We start from the raw sequence: 24168 nt of genomic DNA, 5'->3' as shown, positions 1-24168 counted from the left end.
TGTTAAAGTGATTGATGTCTCTCCAGAGAGGAACGGAAGGACCCTCTGTCTGCATTAGCCAGGGAATATGGAGGATCCAAGAGGAATGCTCTGCTCAGGTGGTGCCAGAAGAAGACTGAGGGTTATCAGGTACTTGTTGTTGTTGTATCTACATTTATTTGTATCTACAGTCACTTGTGATTTAATAGACATGTGCAATATAGATTGATTACCATGCTGGTATCAGCCAATTGTAGCTTTTTTTTAAGTGGTCCTCTTAGGCAAATATTAGAGACGTTATAAAATAAACATCTGCATTTATAATATTGTCCATAATATTAATTATTGGTCAAAATATCAAATTATATATGAACCCCTATTAATAATATATATTGGCCTGTGAGGTAGTAAAACCAATAACTTCAATAATATTTTAAATAAAATAAAAATAAATGAAAACTCACATGCACACACAAGTAACAACTTTCTGTTCTTCAAAGAATCCTGAAAAGATGCATCACAGTTTCAACAAGAATATTAAGCAGCACATCTGTTTGCAACATTGATAATAACAAGTCATTTTTCTTGACCACCAAATCTGCATAGTAGAATGATTTCTGAAAGATCACGTGACACTGAAGACTGGAGTAATAACTGCTAAAAATTCAGCTTTACATCACAGGAGTAAATTACATTTTAAAATATATTACAATTGAATGTAGTAATTGTAAATGAACATTTCACAATATTACTGTTTTTGTAGTATTTTCAAATAAATGCAGCCTTACTGAGATGAGACATATTTTTATATATATATATTCATTTTATTATATATAATATATACTGTGTGTATATGTATGTGTGTGTGTATATATATATATATATATATTAGGGGTGTCCCCGATTTTCATAGTTGAATCGAATTTTCAAATCTAGCCGATAATCGAAAGTCAGAGTACCAAGAGAAAGTACCAAGAGTCAAGTCAGATATTTGACAGTCATCACTTAGGTTAACACTCGGAAAATGTGTAACACCACACAGATACAAAAAAAATTATGTTTTGATTAAAAGATAGGATTAAACGTCAGCGAAACGCTAAGAATTCACATTTTTTACAACAGTGCTCTCATTATAACGTTATGTATATGACCGTAGTTATTAATGTTCTGCATTTGTTTTGAGCTGCGCGCGCTGAAGATTTGAAGATAGAGTGAAGCATTTCATAGCGGGTTTTTAATCAATGGGATTTAACTCCTCATTTATCTCATATAGAATACGCTTCGTTATTTACACAACATAACGTTAATATTACGACGATTAAGTGCTTTACTGCAGCGTAACTCAACCAAATGCATCTTATACAAGATAAATAATATATACACGATATATATAAACCGGCTGAAATGTTTTGAAATCACTTGTACCCTACCTGATCGAAAAAATCCAGTCTTTCACTTTGCCTGTTTCAATTTGAGTCTTGTTAAAGTTTTAAATCCCTGCCGCCAAGATGCTCATCTGTCAGTCACGGGTTATGGAAAGTGAAACTTAAATCTATAGGGGTGGTTGGATTTATTCACGCATGTTAAAATATTTATTTAAAGCTTCTTTCTTTTCAGATTGTTATTTACAGCATTATCTTAATATCGAATATTCGACTGTGAGACTGTGAGTAGAATCAGGCTCCTCCTATTGAAGCATCGAATCGTTGACTATTCGGGGTCACCCCTAATAAATAAATGTATGCGTGTGTGTGTATATATATATATATATATATATATATATATATATATATATATATATATATATATATATACACACACACACACACACACACACACGTTTGTTTTGTGAAAAGTGGGGACATCCCATAGGCGTAATGGTTTTTATACTGTACTTACTGTATGTGCTATTGCCCTACACCTAAACCTACCCCTTACAGGAGACTGTGCATTTCAACTTTCCCCCAAAAAACCTCACTCTGTATGATTTATAAGCGTTTTGAAAAGTGGGGACATGGGTCAATGTCCTGAAAAGTCACCTTCACCTTGTAATACCTATGTCATACCTTTGTCATTATACAAATCTATGTCCTGACTTTTCACAAAAACGTGCGCACACACACACTATATTGGGTCACCCCCTTCTAATGAACAGGTTTGACTACTTTAGTAATTACCATGAGTACAAATCTTAATGTTTAAGCATATAATGATATTCTAGGGAATTGTGTGCTTCGAATTTTAAAGCAACAGTTTGGACAGGACCCTTTTCTATTCTAACATGACAATGCCTCTGTGTATAAGGCAAGGTTCAAAAAGAAATGATTGATTGAGTCAGTGTGGAAGAACTTGACTGGACTGCAGAAAGCCAAGTCCTAATCCAAGCTGAACACCTCTGGTGTGACTTTAAATGCAGATCTTGAGCCAAAAACTCTTTACCAAACACCAATGACTTGTACATACACTATATGGACAAACGTATTGGGACACCTCCTTCTTTAGAACAGAAAAAGGAACTTCCAAAACTGTGGCAACAAAGATGGAAACATAATTCATGTATTTAAAAATTGTATTTCCATCTCTGTTGCAACAGTTTTGGAAGTGTCTAAAATGACTGGACCCATATGTACAAGTTAAAAGATTTTAAAATTTAAGGGAATTTCTTAAAATATTTCACAGGTATTAACATATCCTCACAAAACGTCACATAACTACAAATTACATCTGTTAATTCATCAATGTCCAAACTAGAGTCCATAAAAACAGTCCAATCTGTACATTCCATACACCCTTTTAAACGTAGCGTCGCATCTTCAGACCAGTCCATCTTCAAAACAGTTTTATATGTAGGAACAAGTAATACTGTATTGTGATCGGAGCTTCCTAAAGGTGGCTTACCAAATGATTTGTAAGCTCCTTTAATCGATCCATAACACAAGTCCAAAATGGCGGGCTATGTATGTATGTATGTATGTATGTATGTATGTATGTATGTATGTATGTATGTATGTATGTATGTATGTGAGTTTTTTTTTTTATTCGTTCTGACTTTCTTTCCCATGTTACAATTTTCAAAACCTGTTTTGAATCCCAGATTTTCTATGTGGTCTCCACCTCATCTTGTTAAACAATAGAAACATTATTACATTTATTTCAGTGAAGGTTAAAATCTGCAAATTCAGTTGGGCAAATTCACAGTTAGCAGCGTTTAGGTATTCTTGTTTGAGTGTGTTTGCTTTTTAAACGGAACGTGACCATGCATAATGAACAGATTCACCTTCTATCGCAATTACTCTTCTGCCGTCAAGCATATAAAATGTTTACCATTCAGAGAGGGTTTTGGACCATGATGTTACCATGGTTTTTCTCAAGCCAGGAAGTGTGCTACATTTCTCCTGCTTCGTGCCCCATGTCACAAACAGAAAACATCTGAGCCAATTAGAGCATAGAACCTATTGTGGGCACAGGTTTGTGATTCTGAACACCTTGTGATTTAAAGTAGTGTTTTTCTTTTTCATTTCAAAGATTCTGAAATGTGCATTCTTATCACCTCCGGGCAACTATATTTTTCCCACTTTCAGTTTTGGTAGTTCTTTTGTCATTTTGACACCACATTCCCATAATCCCACTGTCTCTGTCGCCTCTTTTCTCTCTGCATCTTTGTCTGTCTCTCAGTAAGTGTGCGTGTGATCGATGGTAATGTCCACCAGTGGATAAAAGACATTTTTCACTGCAACTCTAATGTGTTCATTACAAGCGGCCTGGCTTTACTTGGAGTGCACTTTTTGCAGCGAGCAGGCCTCTGTTTCTCCGTTTTCAATGTGATTAGCCTAATGCTCTCTCCCCTGGGCCTTCCTGTTTTTTTGCACACAAGACCTCTTTTCATTAGCCTCTCGCTTTGAACACAGGCACACAAACGAGAGAGGACACAGGGAGCACGTCTCGATGTCTTCGTAACCCTCTCTTCACACGGTTCTGTTGTGCTGATGTTTGTTTGGCTGCAGACTGTACGTGGCTGGAGTTTGTGCACTGAATTGTAAGGGAGGGTTGTGGACTAAACTGGCTGGTGAAAAATGAAATGATAGTGAATGCTATTTAAAGAATTTACAGTTGAAGTAAAAGCAAAATTGACCTTTGAAACTTCCTCAGTACATGTTCCTGGTCTTACTGTATGTATTAAGTCAGTTCCTCAAGTTCACACAGGTGTTTAAGGAAGTAAGCAGAGGTGTAGTTTTCCCGTGCTCACCAAGGCTGCGTTTATTTGATTAAAATGCAATAAAATGGCAATATTGTGAAATACTTATTACAATAAAAAAAACTGTATTTATTTTAAAATGTAATTTATTGCTTTGAGGGCAAAGCTGATTTTTCAAAAGCCACTACTCCAGTCTTCAGTGTCACATGATCCTTTAGAAATCAGTTCTCAATAAATATTTCTTCTTATTATAATGTTGAAAAAAGGTTGCTGCTTATTATTTTTGTGGAATCTGTGATGTGTATATTTTTTTCAGAATGCTTAATGAATAGAAAGTACAAAAGACTAGTATTTATTTTAAATAGATTTATTTATTTATTTTTTGACACAAGATTCAGCAAGGACACTTTAAATTAAAATTAAAGACATTTATTGTAACCTTTGATTAATTTATTTAAAGTGTTCTTGTTGAATAAAATACATTTCTTTATTTAAAATAGTTTTACTGAGTGACCCCACACTTTTTAATGGTAGTGAACAATTTTAAGTAAGGGATAATCAACGGCTAGCTGTGCATTAAACAATTTGAATGCAGGACGTGGAGGCGAAGAACCATTGGTTGCCTCCGCGAAGTGCATTCAAATCGTTTAATGCACAGCTAGCCGTTGATTTTCCCGTTTATGCCATGGTCATTTCCCAGCATTCACATATTAAAGATGCTAATAATATTTGCGCTGCAATATTTGACCGGAACGATAAAAATGACAGTTATTTTCGTCTGTATTACTATTCAACTGTAACTGTATGTTACTATGGTTACCAATGTTTATAGGAAGCGCATTAATATAGAACGTGATTAAACTGACCTGGAACTACCTGTGCGGTTCAACGAATTTAATCAACACCTGCCAGCCAATCAGAATCGAGTATTCAGACAGACCATGGCAGAAAATTGTATAAATCAGTCTTAATTTCCAGTGAACCAACATAAATTATTCATAAACAACAGTAGCTTTTAAACAAATATTAACCTGATTAATAAATGTGGTAAAAGTACAGTTCATAGTGGTAATTGTCATGATACCTAATGCAACTAATCTTAACAAAACTTTTTAACTTTTATGGTAAATTACCACATATTTGTGCCATGTTTGTTTGTTTTTTTCAAAACATTTGCCACTTGGGTTGATATTTTTAAATTACGCCTATGCTTTTTGGGCACACTTACTACAAAAACACAACCACAGTCAGTGGTCAGTGTGCTATCACAGATCTCTTGATGAAAAACAGGGCATCATTATCAGTGTGAGACCACTTTGGTTCTCCACAGACCTGGGTCTGTTGCTGCCTCTCCATCCCCTGCTGCTGTGGCCCACTCCGAGCTCATCACTTCCTTTCACTCCACTCTCTGTGGGTTGTCACAAAGCTCTGCCAATTTACGCCGTCCCTTTGCACGTTTACACTGGCCTGCCACATCTGATAAAGGCTGTTACTCTTTCTTTCAAATCATCTTGCTAGAGGAAGTCGGTGATAGCGTAATCTGAAAGAGTGCTTTTGTTTCTTTTGGAAACTCTCGAGTATAGATCAGAAGAATGGGTGAACAAATATCAGTTCCAGTAAATTGCCACCATACAGCCTACGTATTTCATTCTGGATTCCAGGTATAACAAACAAAGCAAATCTTGGGATCAAAAAACAGATATGATACAAAAAAGCACTAGATAATTATCCTTGCTAGCGTAGCTATCCGTTATTGTGCCTCTTGCACCTCTCTTGTAATCTAATTGCACCTATACTAGTGTTCAAAAATTTGGGATCTGTAAAAAAGTCTCATGTTCATCAAGGTAGCATTTTTTTTGTTGAAAAACAGGGTGAAAACAGTAATATTGTGAAATATTATTACAATTTAAAATAACAGTTCTCTATTTGATTTATTTCTGCAATGGAAAGCTGAATTTTCAACATCATTACTCTTAAAGGGATAGTTCACCCAAAAATGAAAATTCTCTCATTAATTACTCACCCTCATGTCGTTCCAAACACGTAAGACCTTTGTTCATCTTAAGATATTTTTGATAAATTTCCGAGAGCTTTCTGAGTAGAAAGGACATCAATAAAATAGTCCATGTGACATCAGTGGTTCGACCTTGTTTTTACGAAACCACGAGAATACTTTTTGTGGGCAAACAAAACAAAAATAACATGTCAGTTTTCGATGCTTGTTCATGAGTACCACGACGCACTCTCATGTACTCTTGTGATCGCACTTCAAAGACCAGTGTTGTTACTTCCAAAATGTAATACATTATATATTACTAGTTACTGTCTTTTGAAAGTAATTAGTTACATTACAATATTACTGTCTCTGAATTGTAACACTACTTTTGAGTTACTTTCACCAAAATATCCACAGAAGTATGACTACTAGGCATTATAAAATGCCGAATGTAGTTTATTATACAATGCTCATTATACAACCAGTAGAGGGTAATGTGGTAGGTCTATATAGCATAAAATCATATTTAAATACCGGTTACGTTGTAATTTAAACACAGATAAGCACAAACCACATTATTACATTCATAAATAACACCTGTAAATAAAGCGAATTGTTATAATGTACAAACAATAAACACAATACCTAGCCTATAGGCTATTTTGAACGGTTTTCAGAACAAAACAAGATTGAAAAATATAAGTTGCTAAACGAGCTGAAACAAAGTAGGCTAATTTAAAGCGAAACTGAAAGCAAACGCAGCCTACCTCTCATTCAGCATGAATCCAATTAAATGTGTCCATATTCGCGATGTATTTGAATGCTAAACTATTATTTATTATGTAGGCCTAAACCAGGCTTTACACTTGACGCACGTAAAAAAACATCCTCGTCACATGAGCAAATGTGTTTGGCCCGAGCTCAGGCTGACTACGCAGTACGCACTATTTAAATTAACCAGTGTATCTTTATGTTTGGTTGACTGTATTTTATTTGATAACGAACAGGCTGCAACGTTTGCAATGCTGTATGTGTGTGCGTGAGGAAAATATAATGGGAGTGTGTGTCCGTCTCACAAACGTAGAATCCGTCTCTGTAGTCATCTCAACCGTTGAATTCCAGCAACAGGAAATAGACAAACTATTTTACAAGCGTAATTTTTTTCTTCTCTGGGGCTGTTTTGCGGTGTTGGTAAATTCACCACTTAATTTTGAGTTAAAATATGTTGTTTTAATTTGCGTTACTGAGATTGTAACGACTAATAATATTACCAAAATTTTATTAGTAATGCGTTATATTGCTGCGTTACAGCAAAAAGTAATATACTACTGTAATATTATTACTTTTGTAATGCGTTACTCCCAACACTGTCAAAGACTGACACAAAAGTGTAGAAATTGTTAAATGAAGTCTTTATTTTTGTTTTCTTTGCACACAAAGTATTCTTGTAGCTTCATAAAATTAAGGTTGAACCATTGATGTCACATGGACTATTTTGATGATGTCCTTACTACCTTTCTGGGCCTTAAACGTGTCAGTTGCGTAGCTGTCTATGCAGGTACAGAGAGCTCTCGTATTTCATCAAAAATATCTTGATTTGTGTTCGGAAGATGAACGAATGTCTTACGGATTTGGAACGACACGAAGGTGAGTAATTAATGACAGAATTTTCATTTTTGGGTGAACTATCCCTTTAAATGTTACCTGATCCTTCAGAAATCATTCTAATGTGCTGATTTTGTGCTCAAGAAACATTTAGTCAAAAACAGCTCAATATTTTTTGTGGAAACCATGATACTTTTTTTTCCAGGATTATTTTGAAAAACAGCATTTAATTGAAATATTTTTTGTAACAAAATATAAAGTCTTTACTATTGCTTTTAATTCGTCCTTGATGAATATAATTATATAATAGTATTAATTTGTCTAAAAAAAAATCGTACTGACCCCACTCTTTTGAATGGTTGTGTATATGTGCAAATGCAACACATGACAACTGTAGATCTGAGAAGGAGGGCGTTCGTTGGCATTAGTGAACACACACCCTCTTTCCTGGTCACAACAAAACCATAAATGGCCCGCATTGAGTCAGATGGCTACTTGCGTGTATGAATTGAAGCATGTGTGAAGTATGCTGATACAGATAAGCAAGGCTGTTGAACAAACACTTCAGGACGAGCCGAGACTGTCCGTAAACGAATATGAAAAAGTAGGTGACCACTGAATTCAACTTTAATGCTGTTCTGAGAGCAATCACATTTTGTGGAAGTGCGTGAAAAAATAGTTGGTTGCGCAAAAGTGTACCCAGAATACATCCCATCCATCAAGTTCTAGGTAACGGAGAGCTTACTGTAAACGCATGTTATTTTTGAAACAATTGTTATTTTACAAACCGTTTCTGACCCACATTTTAATGTATGCAAGTCTACACAGAATCTGATATTTGTTTTCACATTTTCAGTGCTGATTGTGCTCATGTGCTCATGTGTTCATGTTCTGTAAAATGACCTTATCTGTGGCTGAAAGCACTAAATAGGCAAAATATTTACTAAGCAAATAATGTAATGCTTGCGTGTAATGTAACGTATGTAGCAAGATAAGGTTTTTGGTCAACATACACCTTTAAGTATCTCCAAATAAATGAAAAGCAATGTTTCCAACGTTTGTGTAAACACTGAAAAAAGACATTATTTCTGTCAAGATTTACAGCTGTGGCTCTTAACTACAACCATAATGTCACAGGGACACGGAAAGATTCAATGCTTCATCAGTGCCTCTGAATCACCCACCCAATTCCCTCAGTTCATCTACTGAAATTGTAATTATTGATCTTTTTTTTTTTCTCCCCCTCCACACGCACACAGAACATTGACATCACCAACTTCAGCAGCAGCTGGAATGATGGACTCGCTTTCTGTGCCATACTTCACACCTATCTGCCGGCACACATCCCCTACCACGAACTCAACAACCAGGACAAGGTCTGTACACTCAACACACATAAGGCACAAACTGGGAGAATTCAGGTAAATTGGACAATTTTTAATTTGGCCCAGTTTATCTGAATTCACTGATCAGTTAGTATATGTGACCCTGGACCACAAAACCAGTCTGGTTTCTGACCACATTGTATGGGTCAAAATTATCGATTTTTCTTTTATGCCAAAAATCATCAGGATATTAAGTAAAGATCATGTTCCATGAAGATATTTTTTAAATTACTTACTGTAAATATATCAAAACATAATTATTGATTAGTAATATGCATTGCTAAGAACTTCATTTAGACAACTTTAAAGGCGATTTTCTCAATGTTATGATTTTTTTGCATCCTCAGATTCCAGATTTTCAAATAGTTGTATCTCAGCCGAATATTGTCCGATCCTAACAAACCATACATCAATGGACAGCTTATTTATTCTGCTGTCAGATGATATATACATCCCAAATTCGAAAAATTGACCCTTATGACTGGTTTTGTGGTCCATGGTCACATATATCAGTTGGCACAATAAAACATTTTAGACAAGACTTGCATATAATTCCATTCATTTATTGACATTAGTTCTTCTTGCTTGTGTTTTGCAGAGGCGAAATTTCACTTTGGCCTTCCAGGCAGCAGAAAGTGTGGGAATTAAATCGACACTGGTGAGTTTAATATGAACATCACATCTAATTTATATATATATATATTGTATTACAGTGCCTCAGAACCTAATTAAAAATTAATACTTTCATTCAAGCAAGGATGCATTAAATTAATCAAAGGTGACAATAAAGACATTTATAATGTCACAAAAGATGTCGATTTCAAATAAATGCAGTTCGGTTGAGCTTTTTGTTCATCGAAGTATCCTGGAAAAAATCCATCACATTTTCCATAAAAATATGAAGCAACACAACTGTTGATAATAATAAATCAGCTTATTAGAATGATTTCTGAAGGATCGTGTGACACAAATTCAGCTTATATTCATATATTATTCACATAATATATTCAAATAGAAAACAGATCATTTAAATTGTTATAGTATTACTATTTTTACTGTATTTTAATCAAATAAATGCAGCCTTGCTGAGCTTTTTTTTATGCATTTAAATAACTTTCCTCTCAGAGGAGGCATGTTTTATCCATGCCTTTTTATCTTTCCTAAAGAAATTCTGTTAAATATATGATCTCAGTATGATGTACAATCTCTTTATTGAGATCTGTTGAATAAATCTTCATTTGTTTTGAATTTCCCTCAACATTAGTCGATAATTTCTTGCTGTAACAGCTGTGTTGTTTGCTCTTTGCTCAACAAGCTGTTGCAAGATTCTTGTGTAATACAGCACACAACACCAAATAGGTTGATGCAAATCTCATTTTTTTCTGACCAATTCCTCTTGCCTTCCCACGTCTGACTCATTCTCTCTGTCTGACAGGACATTGGTGAAATGGTGCACACAGAAAGACCCGACTGGCAGCGTGTCATGACCTACGTGACGGCCATCTATAAGTATTTTGAGACCTGAGAATCTTCTTGAATGGCTGCAGTCATTTCACCTTCCTTGCTGCGGCCAAGATGCTACAAATTTCCCAGATGCCTTACCTGCAAATGGGGGACTTACCCACACAACTTACTGTTTTCCTCCAGTGTTTTCCCAGAATCCTGTATAGCTGCTGAAACAGGCCAGATGCTACTAAGCTTCTCTGAACACCACTGCTTTTGAAGAGAAGTGGGAAGTCGGTGGGATCATGAGCCAGCAACTTCCTTTAAGAACATTGCAACACTATTTAAAGTGTATTGTGCCAACCGAGCAACAAAAATGTGTATCTGTGAATACGATTGCCTTTGAAAGTTGCCTTGTTTTATAGTTTTGTCATAAGGATATATCAGTATTTATTCAAAAGAGTGATGCCACAACAGGCTTCACCCACAAAAATGGCGTTTTTGTGTTTTCCTTAGCCTGAATAAGCTTAAATCTGTCTCGTTTGATTTATTTTAAAACATTTTCTAATAAAAAAGACAGGGCTCCTTAAAGGAACAGTTCACCCTAAAATAAAAGTTTGCTGGCAGTTTACTCGCCCTCAGGCCATCCATGATGTAGATGAGGTTGTTTATTCATCAGAAAAGATTTTGAGAAATTTAGCATTAAATCACTTGCTCACCAGTGAATACTCTGCAGTGAATGGGTGCCGTCAGAATGGGTTTGTTTCTTTAAAAAAGTATTAGTTTCTTCAAACATGCATTGTTTTCTCTTCACAAGATGTTAATTGAAGGATTACTTGTGGATTATTGTGATGTTTTTATCAGCTGTTTGGACTCTCATTCTGACGGCACCCATTCACTGCAGAGAATCCATTGGTGAGCAAGTGATGTGATGCTAAATTTCTCCAAATCTGTTCTGATGAAGAAACAAGCTCATCTACAGCTTTGATATCCTGAAGGTAATTAAATTTTCATTTTTGGGTGAACTACTCCTTTAACATTCAACTTAGTTTTGTTGATATCAAAATGTTTTTTCTTTTTCATACACTAAACAAACGCTAATTATGAATCTAATTTTCTAATTTTTAATGAAGCTGTTTGACCAGACATGTTTTTTTTTTTTCCTCAATGCTCATTCCAGCTGATCTTCCATCACTAAAAATGCTGCAGGACGTTTTTTCTGTTTGAAATATCAGCACAAATGAAATGCATGGCTGTTTGTTTTCTGTTTTACAGGATATTTTTCAGCATTTCAGTCCTTTTTGTCTACGCACTACTAATCCTTATTTGACACCTAAAGCCAGCTGGGTCCTGGAAGCTTGCTGATTCAGATTGAGTCTGTTTTATGGGTGTAAAAGCACAAATAAAAAAGGCTGAATGTGTATTCAATGATATGAAATGTGAAATAAGATGACTACAATCCATCCGCACTGACAGCTCATGGTTAAATCATGCATTGTACCTCTCCCATTATATACTGTACGTCTGTCAAACATAAGCCTCCGCACACAAAACCGAAGCCTTACATGGAAAAGGAAAAGCCAGTAGCACAATTGATGTTTTAGATGAACTTGCTCTGCTGTCTTCAATGCACTGCTGTTTTAATATATTTGTTTTGTTAATCTGAGACCTCTCTGAAGGGTTCAAGTGGGTTGCAGCAAAATTGTTCTGCTAATCACAGCAGTTCAAAGTGAATTTTATGTCAAGGGCACGTCATTTGTTGCAGAACTATAATTTATTCCATTTAAGCTACAGAGAGCTTTGTCGTGTTTTAAGTGATAGATTTTGTTTGACAGTCCTCTGTGGTGTATTGGTTTGTTTATATGTGGAAATGTCATTGACACTGACATTGAATTACCTAGAAAAGGTCAGTAGTGACAAGGAGTATTTTTGTTTGGATCTTCTTGTGAGATGTAGGTTGTGACCTAATCGTGTAGAGTTTAATATGAAGATTTTGATTTGAACCAAATCATGTCATATACTGTGCTTTCCTTTAAAACTTGCCGTAATTCATATTTGTATAAATCCTGTAATGCCTTTTTGACACGACAAATACTTTGTTTCACAAAGAAAGACTTCTAGAGCAATGTACGACATGTCAAGGGGAGGATTTTGAAAAAAATAAAGCAAGGTTTTGTGAGAACAATATTTGTGTGCACAAATACAGTCTGATATTTTCAAGTGTGTTGTTTTATGTGAATGGGTTTTATTCTTTCATAAAGACTGAAATATTCGTCAGTGTGATTATTGTGAACTAAAACTGAAACTAAAATTATTCAAATTTGAATATAAAATATTAATGGGTGAAAAGCTTCAACTTAAAGAAAACTTAAAGAAATGTGCCTTAGCAAGAAACTGAAATAAAATTATTTTAAATTATTACAACTGAAATGAAAACAAATTAAAACTAAAGATATATAATAATAAAATTAAATGAACTGAAAATATAAAAATAAAAGCTAATTTAAATTACTAATAAATAATAATAAATTAACATAGTTGTTACACCCCTCTCAATCTATTTTCTTCCCAAATATCACTCATGTTTATTTAAACACTGATATATTGATCTCTTCTTGGTCCTTGGGGTTATTCCTGGCACCTGTAAACAATTACTTTTACGGTACATAAATTCAGTGCATTTCTGTATAGGCTTGAGCAGGTTTGTCCTTATAGATCCAAAATGGATACTTTTTATACAGACATGAGTTAGAGCTCAACAGCACACACCACTCTTTTAAATCAATCCAAGGGCACATGAGCATCAGACTGTACAATGGATGGTAATCTTTCTTTTTTTTAATCCAACCTTTCCTGGAAGTCCTGCATAGCACTTATGGGAAGAATCAGAAATGGGGAAAAAAAAAAAAGAATCTAAACTACCCCTTCTCTTCTCGCAGAAAAGGTCTATTTAAACAGCTGTACTTCCTCCTCCTCCTAAAATAACCTTTCATTTTCACACTGATTGTGTATGGCACTCTGAGGTAAGTGTCTGTATTTGTGCCGAAGGCTTTCTGAATAAACAAGGCTGTAGTAAAAGGTGAGCATGGAGGCTGTGATTTGATTTACTGAAGCGCCACAAAAAAAGTCTTGGGCTTATGTATTAGATCCAAAACATTAAGAAATGTCATTGCAGTGTGTGCTGCGTGCTTTAATGAAGTCCTTGGTGGGTGGACCTCAGCCTCTGGTTTGCTGATTACATACATTTATCTTCATGTGGCCCTGAGGTGAAGCAGGATGTTTCGGCGGTACGTGAGAAACCACACAACCTCAAGGTACCCATCAGGTCCCTCACGTACGTTTACATCAGCCATTGTTGCCTACTGTCTGCGTATATTTCACACTGGGCTTATACCAACGATGAAGAAGATAGCCTCCTTGATTCGAGCTGAATTCCCGGATGAAATATCGTTCGTTATGCTGTAAACGTCAGATACTAAATTCATTTAAGGTATTCTGAAGTCTTTGGTCATATCGGATCAAAAATAGCCTATATTTTCTTGTAATGTCATTAAAACAAGATTATAGATGATCTGCACGATCATCTCAACATACTTAATTAGGTTAAGTTAAGGCTTAACTTAATAAGTTTCAAAAAATCTCTTCTCACACATCATGTTCACCTAAAAAAGCCTAACTGTTTACGTCAGTTGCTACTTTAGGCTAATTAGCCTGTTTTATACTTTTATTTTTTTATTAGCCTATACATTTTATTATTATTATTGTATATTACCAGTGGTAAGTATTCATTCATTCATTGTGACATTGATCTATGGGCTATATAATATAGGCTATGAATGTTTCTTTTATTATTTTTATTCAGATTTTATTTTTCCTTTATTCCTATTTTATTTATTCTTTGTTCATATATATATATATATAGAGAGAGAGAGAGAGAGTTTTTTTTAAAATACTACTTTTTTTTTAAATAAACAGTTTATTGTTATTTTTATTTATTATTATAGTTATTTAAACTGTCTTTGCTGTTATATCTTTTTATTTTATTTATTAATATTATTTCTGTTTTATTTATTTAGCCTAGTTATTTATGGTAGCGTGCTGGCTCATCCATCTTAACTTTTATTGTAACTGCAAGGACAATGAAGAATGACAGTATGGCAACATGATGAAGTTACCACCCACAAGGGTCTTGTAGGGAGGAAAACATCGTGTTTAATGCAGGCATAGCTCGAATAGATCAAACCACGAAAACCAATCCAGGCGTGGGTCTCCTTCTCTCACAGCGCGTGAGTGTCACTGTGAAAGGGCGCGCACTTGTCTGTGGCCAACACAACTCCACAGAGCGGAGAGAAGCGGCGACTCAACTCGCCTTTTTCTTGACCCAACACGTTCAGAGTAGTGCATTTGTGTATATGTTACTTCGTCAGAGTGATAAAACGTGTGGAACGATTTGGTCTCTACTCATTTTTTTTTTTGTATTCAGTTTTGCGGCTGAACATTCAGAAATGACAGAATGCCTGCGGAGAAACCTACACCTCAGGTGCGCGGCGGGAACACACTTGTAAACAGCTCAAGTGAGTGTTTTTACATTATAAACAGTTCGTAAATGTATTTGTTTACTAGTAAAGTTCGTGATTTAACTGAAAGTGTTGAACTTTGTCAGCCTTTTAGATTTTATAACTTTGTCAGCCTGTTAGTCAGAGGGAGACTGAATGACACCTGTATTGTTTTGCTCATTCTAATCTATACTAAATTCATCCTTTTTATTAATTAATGTCACAACTTTGCTCACCTTTTCTAATTTTATTGTATATTTTTACAGTGGGCATAAGTAGTTCACATGACAAGCATTTGTTTTTCTTTAATTTTAAAAAAATATTATGCACTATTCATGCACTTTTATAACCTCATTTTAACTGTGAAAATACTGTATTTTATTTGTTTAATTATTTATTTATTTTTTAAACCATTTGCCACACCTCATGGCCATATAAGTGGATTAAAAAGGGTAAAAAAATAAAAAAGATGACCAGCTAGAGCATTTTTAATCAACACCTTATCTTATAGATAAATACAATTCTTAAAGATTTTAATTAATATTTTTAAATTTCATATACATGCTATTTGCCAGCTACTATAACCTACATAAATCCATATATAGAATGATTTACAGAAAACTGATGTAATTTACAAGCTAGCCTATATAAAGCATCCTTCTCTGTTCTCCATTAAATGTACAGTTGTTGAGCAAGTTTAAAATAACCACTTATGCTAGTTATGTGTGGCAGAATTGTCACAGAATTCTGCCACAAATATCTCATAATGTTTCAGACATTGTTTCTCTGTTGTGTAAATGTTTCAACATTCCTCTAAATGTCGAATTTTTCAATTTTTCAGCAGTGTGTTTCTCTGCTTTGTGATGTTATTGAAATGACTTGTGTTACCTGGAAACATGCATCTTAACTACACTAGAATTACGTTACAGTGACCAAGATGACTGTTAAGCATGCTTTTTGAATGGCAGATAGGCGTGCGGTACATGCTTATCATAGTCCCCAAACCCTAAGCATCATTTCCTCTCACACAGAACATGCTCACTGAGCAGCTGTCAGATACAGTATTTCCGCACTCCCACCCTTTTTTTTTAATACAGACGTGCATGACGTGACTCGTGAGGGACTTTGTATATTCTTTTTAGTCTGGACATCATATAGTTAATATTATAATACCTCATAACGGTTTAACCAGTTACGGAAAGTACCTTGTCTTAACGCACAGGAAGCATTTTGTAAACTGATGCATGCTAATGCAAAAGTTGTTCAAACGCAACATGCCAGACCTGTGCTTTGGAAACAATTTGTCATTATATCACTTGAGGGAGTCAACAGCCATACCAAAGTCACGCTGTGCTATAAAAAGCAAACAGCAACACTAAAACTCAGAGGAAGAGTGACTGTGACTTTAATCATCACATTTTTGTACCTGATCAAACAGACTGGAGCTAAAAGATAAGAAATCTCTAAAAAAAAACAAACAAAAAAAAACAGATAATGTGGTCTACCATGGAAGGCATGTTGCAGTTAGTCAATTCATTCTAGATAGGCCTACACAAAACCACAATAAATGACCCAAAAGAGTCAGAGGATGCCAGACTGTTTTAATTACACATACAAACAGACATTTTTAGATGCTTTGTTCTTTTTTTTTTGTTGTTTTTTTGAAGCCAAACCTGAACAATTCAGACTGAGCATTGTCAAGTACTAAAGAAGTAGAGCTGAAACTTACATTATTGTTCAAAATATTGGGGTCTAACTAGAAGTAAACACATTTAAACACATCTATTTCAAACAAATTCATTTTTTTTAACTAGAAAAAATGTCATGTTTTCCACAATAAATAATAATAAGAAATGTTTCTTGAGCATCAAATCAGCATATTAGAAAGATTTCTGAAGGATTATGTGACACTGAAAATTAATGACTGAAAATTCAGCTTTATCGTCACAGGAATAAATTACATTTTTAAAATGTATGGAAGTAAAAAAAACAGTTGTTTTAAATTGTAATAATATTTCACAATATTACTGTTTTTACTGTATTTTAAATCAAATAAATGCAGCCTTGGTAAGCATAATAGACTTACAGACCCACAACTTTTGGACGATAGTGTTTGTTGGGATATAAAATAAATAACTGATAATAATTGCCATTTATTCATCCAATAAAGAAGAAACTTATCCATTTCATGTAGAAAGTCAATGAAACATGAAAGCAGAATCATGTGAATGGGTACAAAAGAATACTTGTTCACAATTCTAAGCCAATAATAGCAAATGCATTGCAAAGTTCAAATGTACACATCCTAGAAACCAGTAAAGGAAGTGCTGGCCAGGTCTTGTAATAAACAGCAGGCATGCAAAAATATTTCATTCTTAAAATAAAAGCTTATTGTCGTCTTTTGATGGAGACCTCCTGTTTGGGAGATGGATTGCTTTTGTGACCCAAAGAGGTTGATCTTTTATTGTGCAATATGATTGTTCTTTCTACAGGGTAAGAAGTCCCAGTGAAGGTCTACCGGAGCCGCTTTATGCAGTCTAGTAGCTGTTTCCTTTAAGACTTTCAATGAAAGGCTGAGCTGGACCTAAGGGACACGCTGGTGAACGGGTAAATCAAGATTTACAGAGGGGTGTCACCACTGACCCTGCAGTCACCTCAGTGTACCCCAGAGTGGTTTAGCAGCTGATACCAGGTTATTTCTATCCCCTCTTTCCATTAAAACGAGATATCATTCATTCAAGAGGAATGGTTAGATTGGCTAGTCCTCACACCTATTGCTGGAGCCATTGAGAGGCGGAGTGAAGTCCCACTGAGCAATTATCGGGAGCACAACTATGTGTGAACCTGAGGATGTCCTTTCACACCGGTTGATGGCACCATGTCTTCGCTCGTCTACATTGTTCTTGAGCTCCTGATTGCAGTTTTGGCCGTGGCTGGGAACGTTCTGGTGTGCTGGGCTGTCTGTCTTAACAGTAACCTCCAGAGTATCACCAACTTCTTTGTGGTGTCGCTGGCTTTGGCGGACATCGCAGTTGGACTCCTGGCCATTCCGTTCGCCGTCACCATCAGCACGGGCTTCTGCAGCCATTTTCACGGGTGCCTTTTCATTGCCTGCTTCGTGCTGGTCCTCACACAGAGCTCCATCTTCAGTTTGTTGGCCATTGCAGTGGATCGGTACATCGCCATCAAGATCCCATTGAGGTGAGTGAATGGTTCTGTTGTGAGTTTCAGGCAATAGTTGAAGGCAGACTATTGGTAGGAAGAGGATTACTGATCACACAATTGCTTGAACTTACAGTCACCTCATAGAAGGAACATAAAGACCAAAAGATTTTCCTATATTAGCATTACCAGTACATTCACAATTGGTTATTATTAATGGTAAAAAACTGATCAAAACTTGTATTAAAGACCAAACAGAATTACACTGTGTCTGCTTGTTCAAATAATAGCAGATGGGGGTAGTTTTTTGAAACTATTTGAATACAATTTTAATACCATCTGGTGCTGCAGAATTTACACTCAACCCAAAACTGAATATATAGTTCACTCAAAAATGAAAAGTCTGTCATCATTTACTCACGCTCATGTCATTGGCACACAAAATATATTGAAAAATGTGTGTGTGGGGGGGGGTGCAGTTTGTCCATAAAATGAAAGTTAGCAAGTACAGTGTATAGAAAGATCATACAGGTTTGGAGTAACTTGAGTCCCATTGTCTATGTGATTGTGTTTGTGTGAGTGTTTACATGTGTCTTTATCAAACGTTATGTGTTTGCAGAAATATTTATCTAATCTGTATTTATGTGTGTGACTCCCTCTGCCTTTCTCTTGATAATGACTTGATAATGGGCACAACATGCACTGCAATTCCCTCAGTTACATGTAATTTCCCCTTTAATGACTCTTTTTCTTCTAGCAGTGAGGGGATTTTTTCAGTAAATATGAGTCATGCAGCTTCACTGTTGACAAATGTTTCAAGAATAGTTCATTTCAGTAAAGCCAAATCAATAATCAATACTTAATCTGTCACCATGTTGTAATATAGTGACATACAAAGAAACAACAAACACGTCACACCACACATCTATCTATCTATCTACAAAACTTTCAAATCTATCTAAATATGACTTGAGTCCCTTTTTTTTAGTGAAAGCCTAGGGGATTTTCAGCCGTTATATTGTCCGTCAGTTGTAAATCATAGGTCTGATCCCTTAAAAAAAACAAAAAATAGCACACCTCTGCACAATAAGCCGCATGATTTGTGGTATCATTCATTGTCTGTATCACAAACGGTGTGGGAGTTTAATACTTAGGTTTAGGGTTTTTTCCAAATATGTGTATATGCACTCTTTACTTAGTAATTAAAATACATAGCAAAAAATACTTGCCTTAGTATTTACTGCTAATTATATCTCAGTCCAGTGATATTTATCAAAAAAGGGCTTCTTTAAACAATTTAGGATGTAAAGGCAACCAGTGTAGAGTCTTTAACGTGGGGCATTTTGCACTTTGTTAAATATTGTAATGGTTATTCTTAAATGCTCTGGCCTAGGAGCTCTCAGCAGCACTTTTCAGTAGCTGAAAGGTGTGGGACTTTACCATCCGCTTGCATACAGGGTGTGATGCACATTTCTGCTCATGGTGTAGATTGAGCCGCCCAAAGCTTTGTAAGAGAACAGCAGTGACAGCAAAAGCCCAGGCAGGTGTTGATTACATAAGGTCTGCCGGCTTCCAGCCTCTGTGGGCGTGTGAATGAGGTACCAGTAGTACTGGAGCCCTGTAAGTCCTCTGGGTTTAATGTAGCAGCCCCTGTTGTTCCCAATGGGCCTGATATAAGCCCAAGGATTTTTTAAACAATTGACATTTGACCACCGTTTCCAACTGTTGCCCTTGGCAAAGAAAATGACTCTTATGAGCTGGCTCTTTTTAGAGAATAAAAAACAAACAGCACAACCAATGTAGTCTTTCTCCTGAATTAATAACTTTTATGACCTGGTTCTTTTTAGGGAACAAAAACATACAGCACAACAGTGTAGTCCGACTTGTGAAAGAATGAAGAATGACTCTTATAAGTTGATTATTTTAAGTGAATCAAAAACATAAAGGCACAATGAAACACATGCAGCTTAAAAGTTAAAGAAGTGGTAGTTACATCAGTAGTTACTGACTGGTTGTTCATATGACAATGTGAAGATAAATGATAAAAAAATTATGAAATACATTACCACAATTTTTTTATTTTTTTTATATATATTCTTAAACAGTTAAGGCTGAATAATTGGATTGCTTTTTTACCTCCTCTAAAAAGACTGAAAAGTTTTTCATCTTTTCCAGCTGAAAACCCCTGATTTAATTGAACAATTTAATTCTTCTCATGGTTTTCTAATTATATCACTGAAAAGATTAAGGTTAAGTCGTACAAAAACAAGGCCTGTAAGTATTATTTTAAGAATAGGCACAATACAGGTGAAATATATGCTTCTTATTAGCGCATATCCTGGTATTTTCTACTTTGGCAGCAATTACCAAAGCTTAACACCTAAACAATGGACATTTCCCAGGAGTAAAGTCAATGCATGCATGTGTTGATTTGGGGAAAAAAATGGTGCAGCTCTGACAGAATTGTGACAAAACAATACGTCCCACCCCAGGATGGACTTCAGGAAACATCAACATATTGTTTGAGGAAGATAGAGTTGTAATATATGACCAAACTTTGCATGCTTATCACTATATAGTGCTCCATAGCATACGTCCTACAATAATTGCTGTCTCATGTCTGTTTTTGTTTTTGTTTTGTCTTGCTAAGGTACAACAGCCTTGTCACAGGCCGAAGAGCCAAAGGCATCATTGCGGTATGCTGGATACTTTCAGTGGTCATCGGTTTGACCCCCATGCTAGGCTGGAACAGGCGTGTCGCCGCGGGCACCAACAGCTCTTGTCCTCAAGGTATGACAGAGTGCCTGTTCGAGAAGGTGGTCACTATGGGTTACATGGTTTACTTCAACTTTTTCGGCTGCGTCTTGACTCCGCTACTTGTCATGCTGGCCATCTATGCACGGATCTTCATGGCTGCCCGTCGCCAGCTCAGACAGATGGAGCAGAAACTAGTACACTTGCAAGGACATGATCACGGGGAGGGATCCTCATCCCGGTCCACGCTGCAAAGGGAAGTCCACGCGGCCAAATCACTGGCTATCATCGTGGGCCTGTTTGCTATATGTTGGCTCCCGTTGCATATTATTAACTGCTTCACACTGTTCTGCCCACAGTGTGCTCGACCTCAGGACTGGGTCATGTACCTGGCCATAATACTTTCACATGCTAATTCAGTAGTGAACCCATTTATATACGCCTACCGAATACGTGACTTCAGACACACCTTCCGAAGGATCATCCGACAGCACTTCCTGTGGCATGCAAACAGACTGGCCACTGGTAACAGCAATGGAGGCATGGCTTCTTCTTCTGCTGCGGTCAGTGTGATTGAGACTTCTTGTACAGCGTCCAATGGCTATGTGTTGGATGCCAATTCCATTCCTGGCATGGTTTCCTGTGACAAATTTACAAAGCAAATGCCACCAAAAACCAGGCCTCAAACGGAATTCCAAGACTTAGGATACAGTTTAAATGGAACTTTGGAACATTCCTTTCCCGTCAATTCGACAAAAATTTTCTCATTACATACCGGGGAGGAAGTTCCCTCCATCAGGGACCATGTAGAAATCATGACTGTAAAAGACTGCAGTGCTATTACTAATGCACATGTCAGATGTCTGGTGCCCATAAGGACAAGCAACTCATCCGATCTTGCAGAAGTGTCTTGACACACACTTCCACAAGAGTTATTCCTCAGAAAATACCCGAATGAAGCTTGTTTCATTCTTCACAAAGCTATCACTGATGTGAATTGCTAGTGAGTGTGACTTCACTTACAGTACTATCAAGGGTCAGGAAAGATAAAACTATGCGAGGATCACATAGCTCCTGTGGGAACCCTCACGACACAAATTCCAGGAATTCCAACTCATCTTTGCAGTCAAACACCCCTGATGGCGTTTCCAGATTTTCAGACCTCATGAAGAACTTGTTTGCTGACATTGTTGAGCATTTTCAAAGCTTAAATGTTTCCAAGGAGCTTTATTAAAAGAGCATTGTTTCCTGGTCAAAGTGGGAGAGGCATAATGGATTAAATCAATATTCTGGGGAATTCAGCTAAATCTGTTATGACCGTGCCATAAAAGACCTTGATGTGTGGCATGTTTTAAAGAAGTATCACCTTTCTGTTCTTTTTTTAAATAGGTGTTTGTCCAACCTGAGAACCTGTACAGCCAATACAACTTTCAGAGCGTCTGTAGTGTTTTAAAACATAGGGCTGCAAGATTAGTGGAAAACAAAACATACTGCAATTTTTCTGATAGAAACTGCAATTTAAAATGCGGTTTTATAAAAAAAACTCCAGATTTGCTATGCTTGTTTGTAGGGTTGCACAATTTGGCCAAAAATGAGGTGATTATATATCAATATGACTATATAATAATAATAAAATATAAAATAATAATATATATAATAATAATAAATGCATGTTATGAGTGACCTAAACTGGAGCTTTCTGCATTTACTGTCAACCAAGCTGCTGAAAACACCGGATCATACTTCACTCTGAAACTATACATGCAGCGTATATGTATTTATATTAATAAATGTATTTAATAAAATCACAGCTTTTGCAATTTGATAATCGCACTAAGCCATTTTGCGATTTCAGTTTAATTTAGATTAATCATGCAGCCCTATTAAAACATGGCCAAACTGAATACTGTACTGATTGTAAGCATGTGATAATATTTTAAGAAATGTACTAAATAAAACAAAGCTATACCGAATTTTGCCCAAATAGAATTTATGAATAGTGATGTGCTTTATTAGAATCACATGCAGACATCAATTATCCATTAAATCAACTTCAGTAATGCTTAAACAGCTGGTTTAAGCCACAAACTGTCTGTGCAAGGTCAAGTGGACTTCTTGGTGCTCAATAAACTGGACTTTGATTCTCATTATAATGTTCAAATTATACAAGTATAAACAATAATGACTCACAAATAGCAATCATGTGTAATAGATTTATTTAGTCTACAACACAACATAATGATTAGGGATCATAAAATTGAGAATGTAGGACAGTGCTGTTTAATCTCCTCTTCTGCCACGCACGCATACGAGCGCAATCTTGGACTCCTACACAGACCAGCTATGATTGTATTTACAAAGAGACCGCTGACGCCAGCAGCCGGCCTAATGCAAAGGAAATCAAATGAAGGGGCATTTGATGATCCCTTAAACTGGACCATTACGCTTCCTTTTTCCTCATTAAAAAGCTCTAGAGTGGGAAAAACCTGCACTGTGTACACGATGCATGTATTTGACACATGGGAGTCGACATTTCTGTATGTGTAACTGTCCATTTATAGAAGCAGCGAGTCTAGAGTGACCACTCATAAAAATGGAACAAGTGAGCTAGACTTCCCAGAAAATGTTTAGTTTTTTTATATCCTTGATCAATACTGTTGACACATTAACACATCCATAACATGTTTTAAATCAGCATAAATAATCAGACATTCTCATATTTTATATATTATTTATATTTTCATATATAATATTAAATATAGATAGATATAGATATATTACATTTAAAATATTGACAGAAAACTGTTCTTTTTAATTGTAATGATAATTCACAATATTACTGATTAAAAATACAGCAACAATTATATAAAATATATCATGTACAGTAATAATATTTCACAGTATCCCTTATAAAATAAATATAAATAATTGTATTATTGATTGTTATTATTGTTATGGCAACCAAATACCAAATTACACTAATTGTAGACATTACAACAGTAAAAAGGAAAGAAACGGAAGCTCCTTCCATTGCCTAAAAGGTGGTGCAATGTGTCCAGCACTTGGTTATAGTATATCAGTTCAAATCTAGTG

The 24168-nt window shown here is 35.8% G+C and overlaps 2 protein-coding genes across 6 annotated transcripts in view; both read left to right on the top strand.

Moving 5' to 3' along the window:
• specc1lb (sperm antigen with calponin homology and coiled-coil domains 1-like b) overlaps window positions 1-12788 on the top strand; it is a 31727-nt gene extending 18939 nt beyond the window's left edge. For both annotated transcript variants that reach the window (XM_058758576.1, XM_058758577.1), the window contains 4 exons: window positions 27-129; window positions 9035-9151; window positions 9759-9818; window positions 10596-12788. In XM_058758576.1, coding sequence (XP_058614559.1) covers window positions 27-129; window positions 9035-9151; window positions 9759-9818; window positions 10596-10685 — 370 coding nt within the window. In that variant the 3' untranslated portion in view covers window positions 10686-12788. The remainder of the gene's footprint in view (window positions 1-26; window positions 130-9034; window positions 9152-9758; window positions 9819-10595) is intronic.
• A 598-nt stretch (window positions 12789-13386) lies between these two features.
• adora2ab (adenosine A2a receptor b) lies at window positions 13387-23048 on the top strand. Of its 4 annotated transcripts, XM_058759096.1 has the most exons (5): window positions 13387-13425; window positions 13543-13626; window positions 15087-15177; window positions 17652-18360; window positions 20972-23048. In XM_058759096.1, the coding sequence occupies exons 4-5, from the start codon at window positions 18038-18040 to the stop codon at window positions 21987-21989; spliced, it is 1341 nt and encodes a 446-aa protein (XP_058615079.1). In that variant the 5' UTR covers window positions 13387-13425; window positions 13543-13626; window positions 15087-15177; window positions 17652-18037; the 3' UTR covers window positions 21990-23048. The 4 variants fall into 4 exon arrangements, with proteins under 4 accessions (XP_058615079.1, XP_058615080.1, XP_058615078.1 ...); XM_058759097.1 differs by lacking the exons at window positions 13387-13425; window positions 13543-13626 and adding an exon at window positions 13871-13917; XM_058759098.1 differs by lacking the exons at window positions 13387-13425; window positions 13543-13626 and adding an exon at window positions 14920-14998.
• Window positions 23049-24168: the final 1120 nt, after the last annotated feature.

Source organism: Onychostoma macrolepis, chromosome 21, assembly GCF_012432095.1.
Source record: "Onychostoma macrolepis isolate SWU-2019 chromosome 21, ASM1243209v1, whole genome shotgun sequence".
Taxonomy (NCBI): domain Eukaryota; kingdom Metazoa; phylum Chordata; class Actinopteri; order Cypriniformes; family Cyprinidae; genus Onychostoma; species Onychostoma macrolepis.
This window is presented reverse-complemented; position numbering and strand designations above follow the sequence as displayed.

Bases quoted from the DNA above. Each gene is read 5' to 3' on its own strand.
- adora2ab (XM_058759096.1), top strand. From the start codon at position 18,038: ATGTCTTCGCTCGTCTACATTGTTCTTGAGCTCCTGATTGCAGTTTTG. The intron at 18,361-20,971 runs GTGAGTGAATGG...TGTCTTGCTAAG, and splicing joins GCCATCAAGATCCCATTGAG to GTACAACAGCCTTGTCACAG.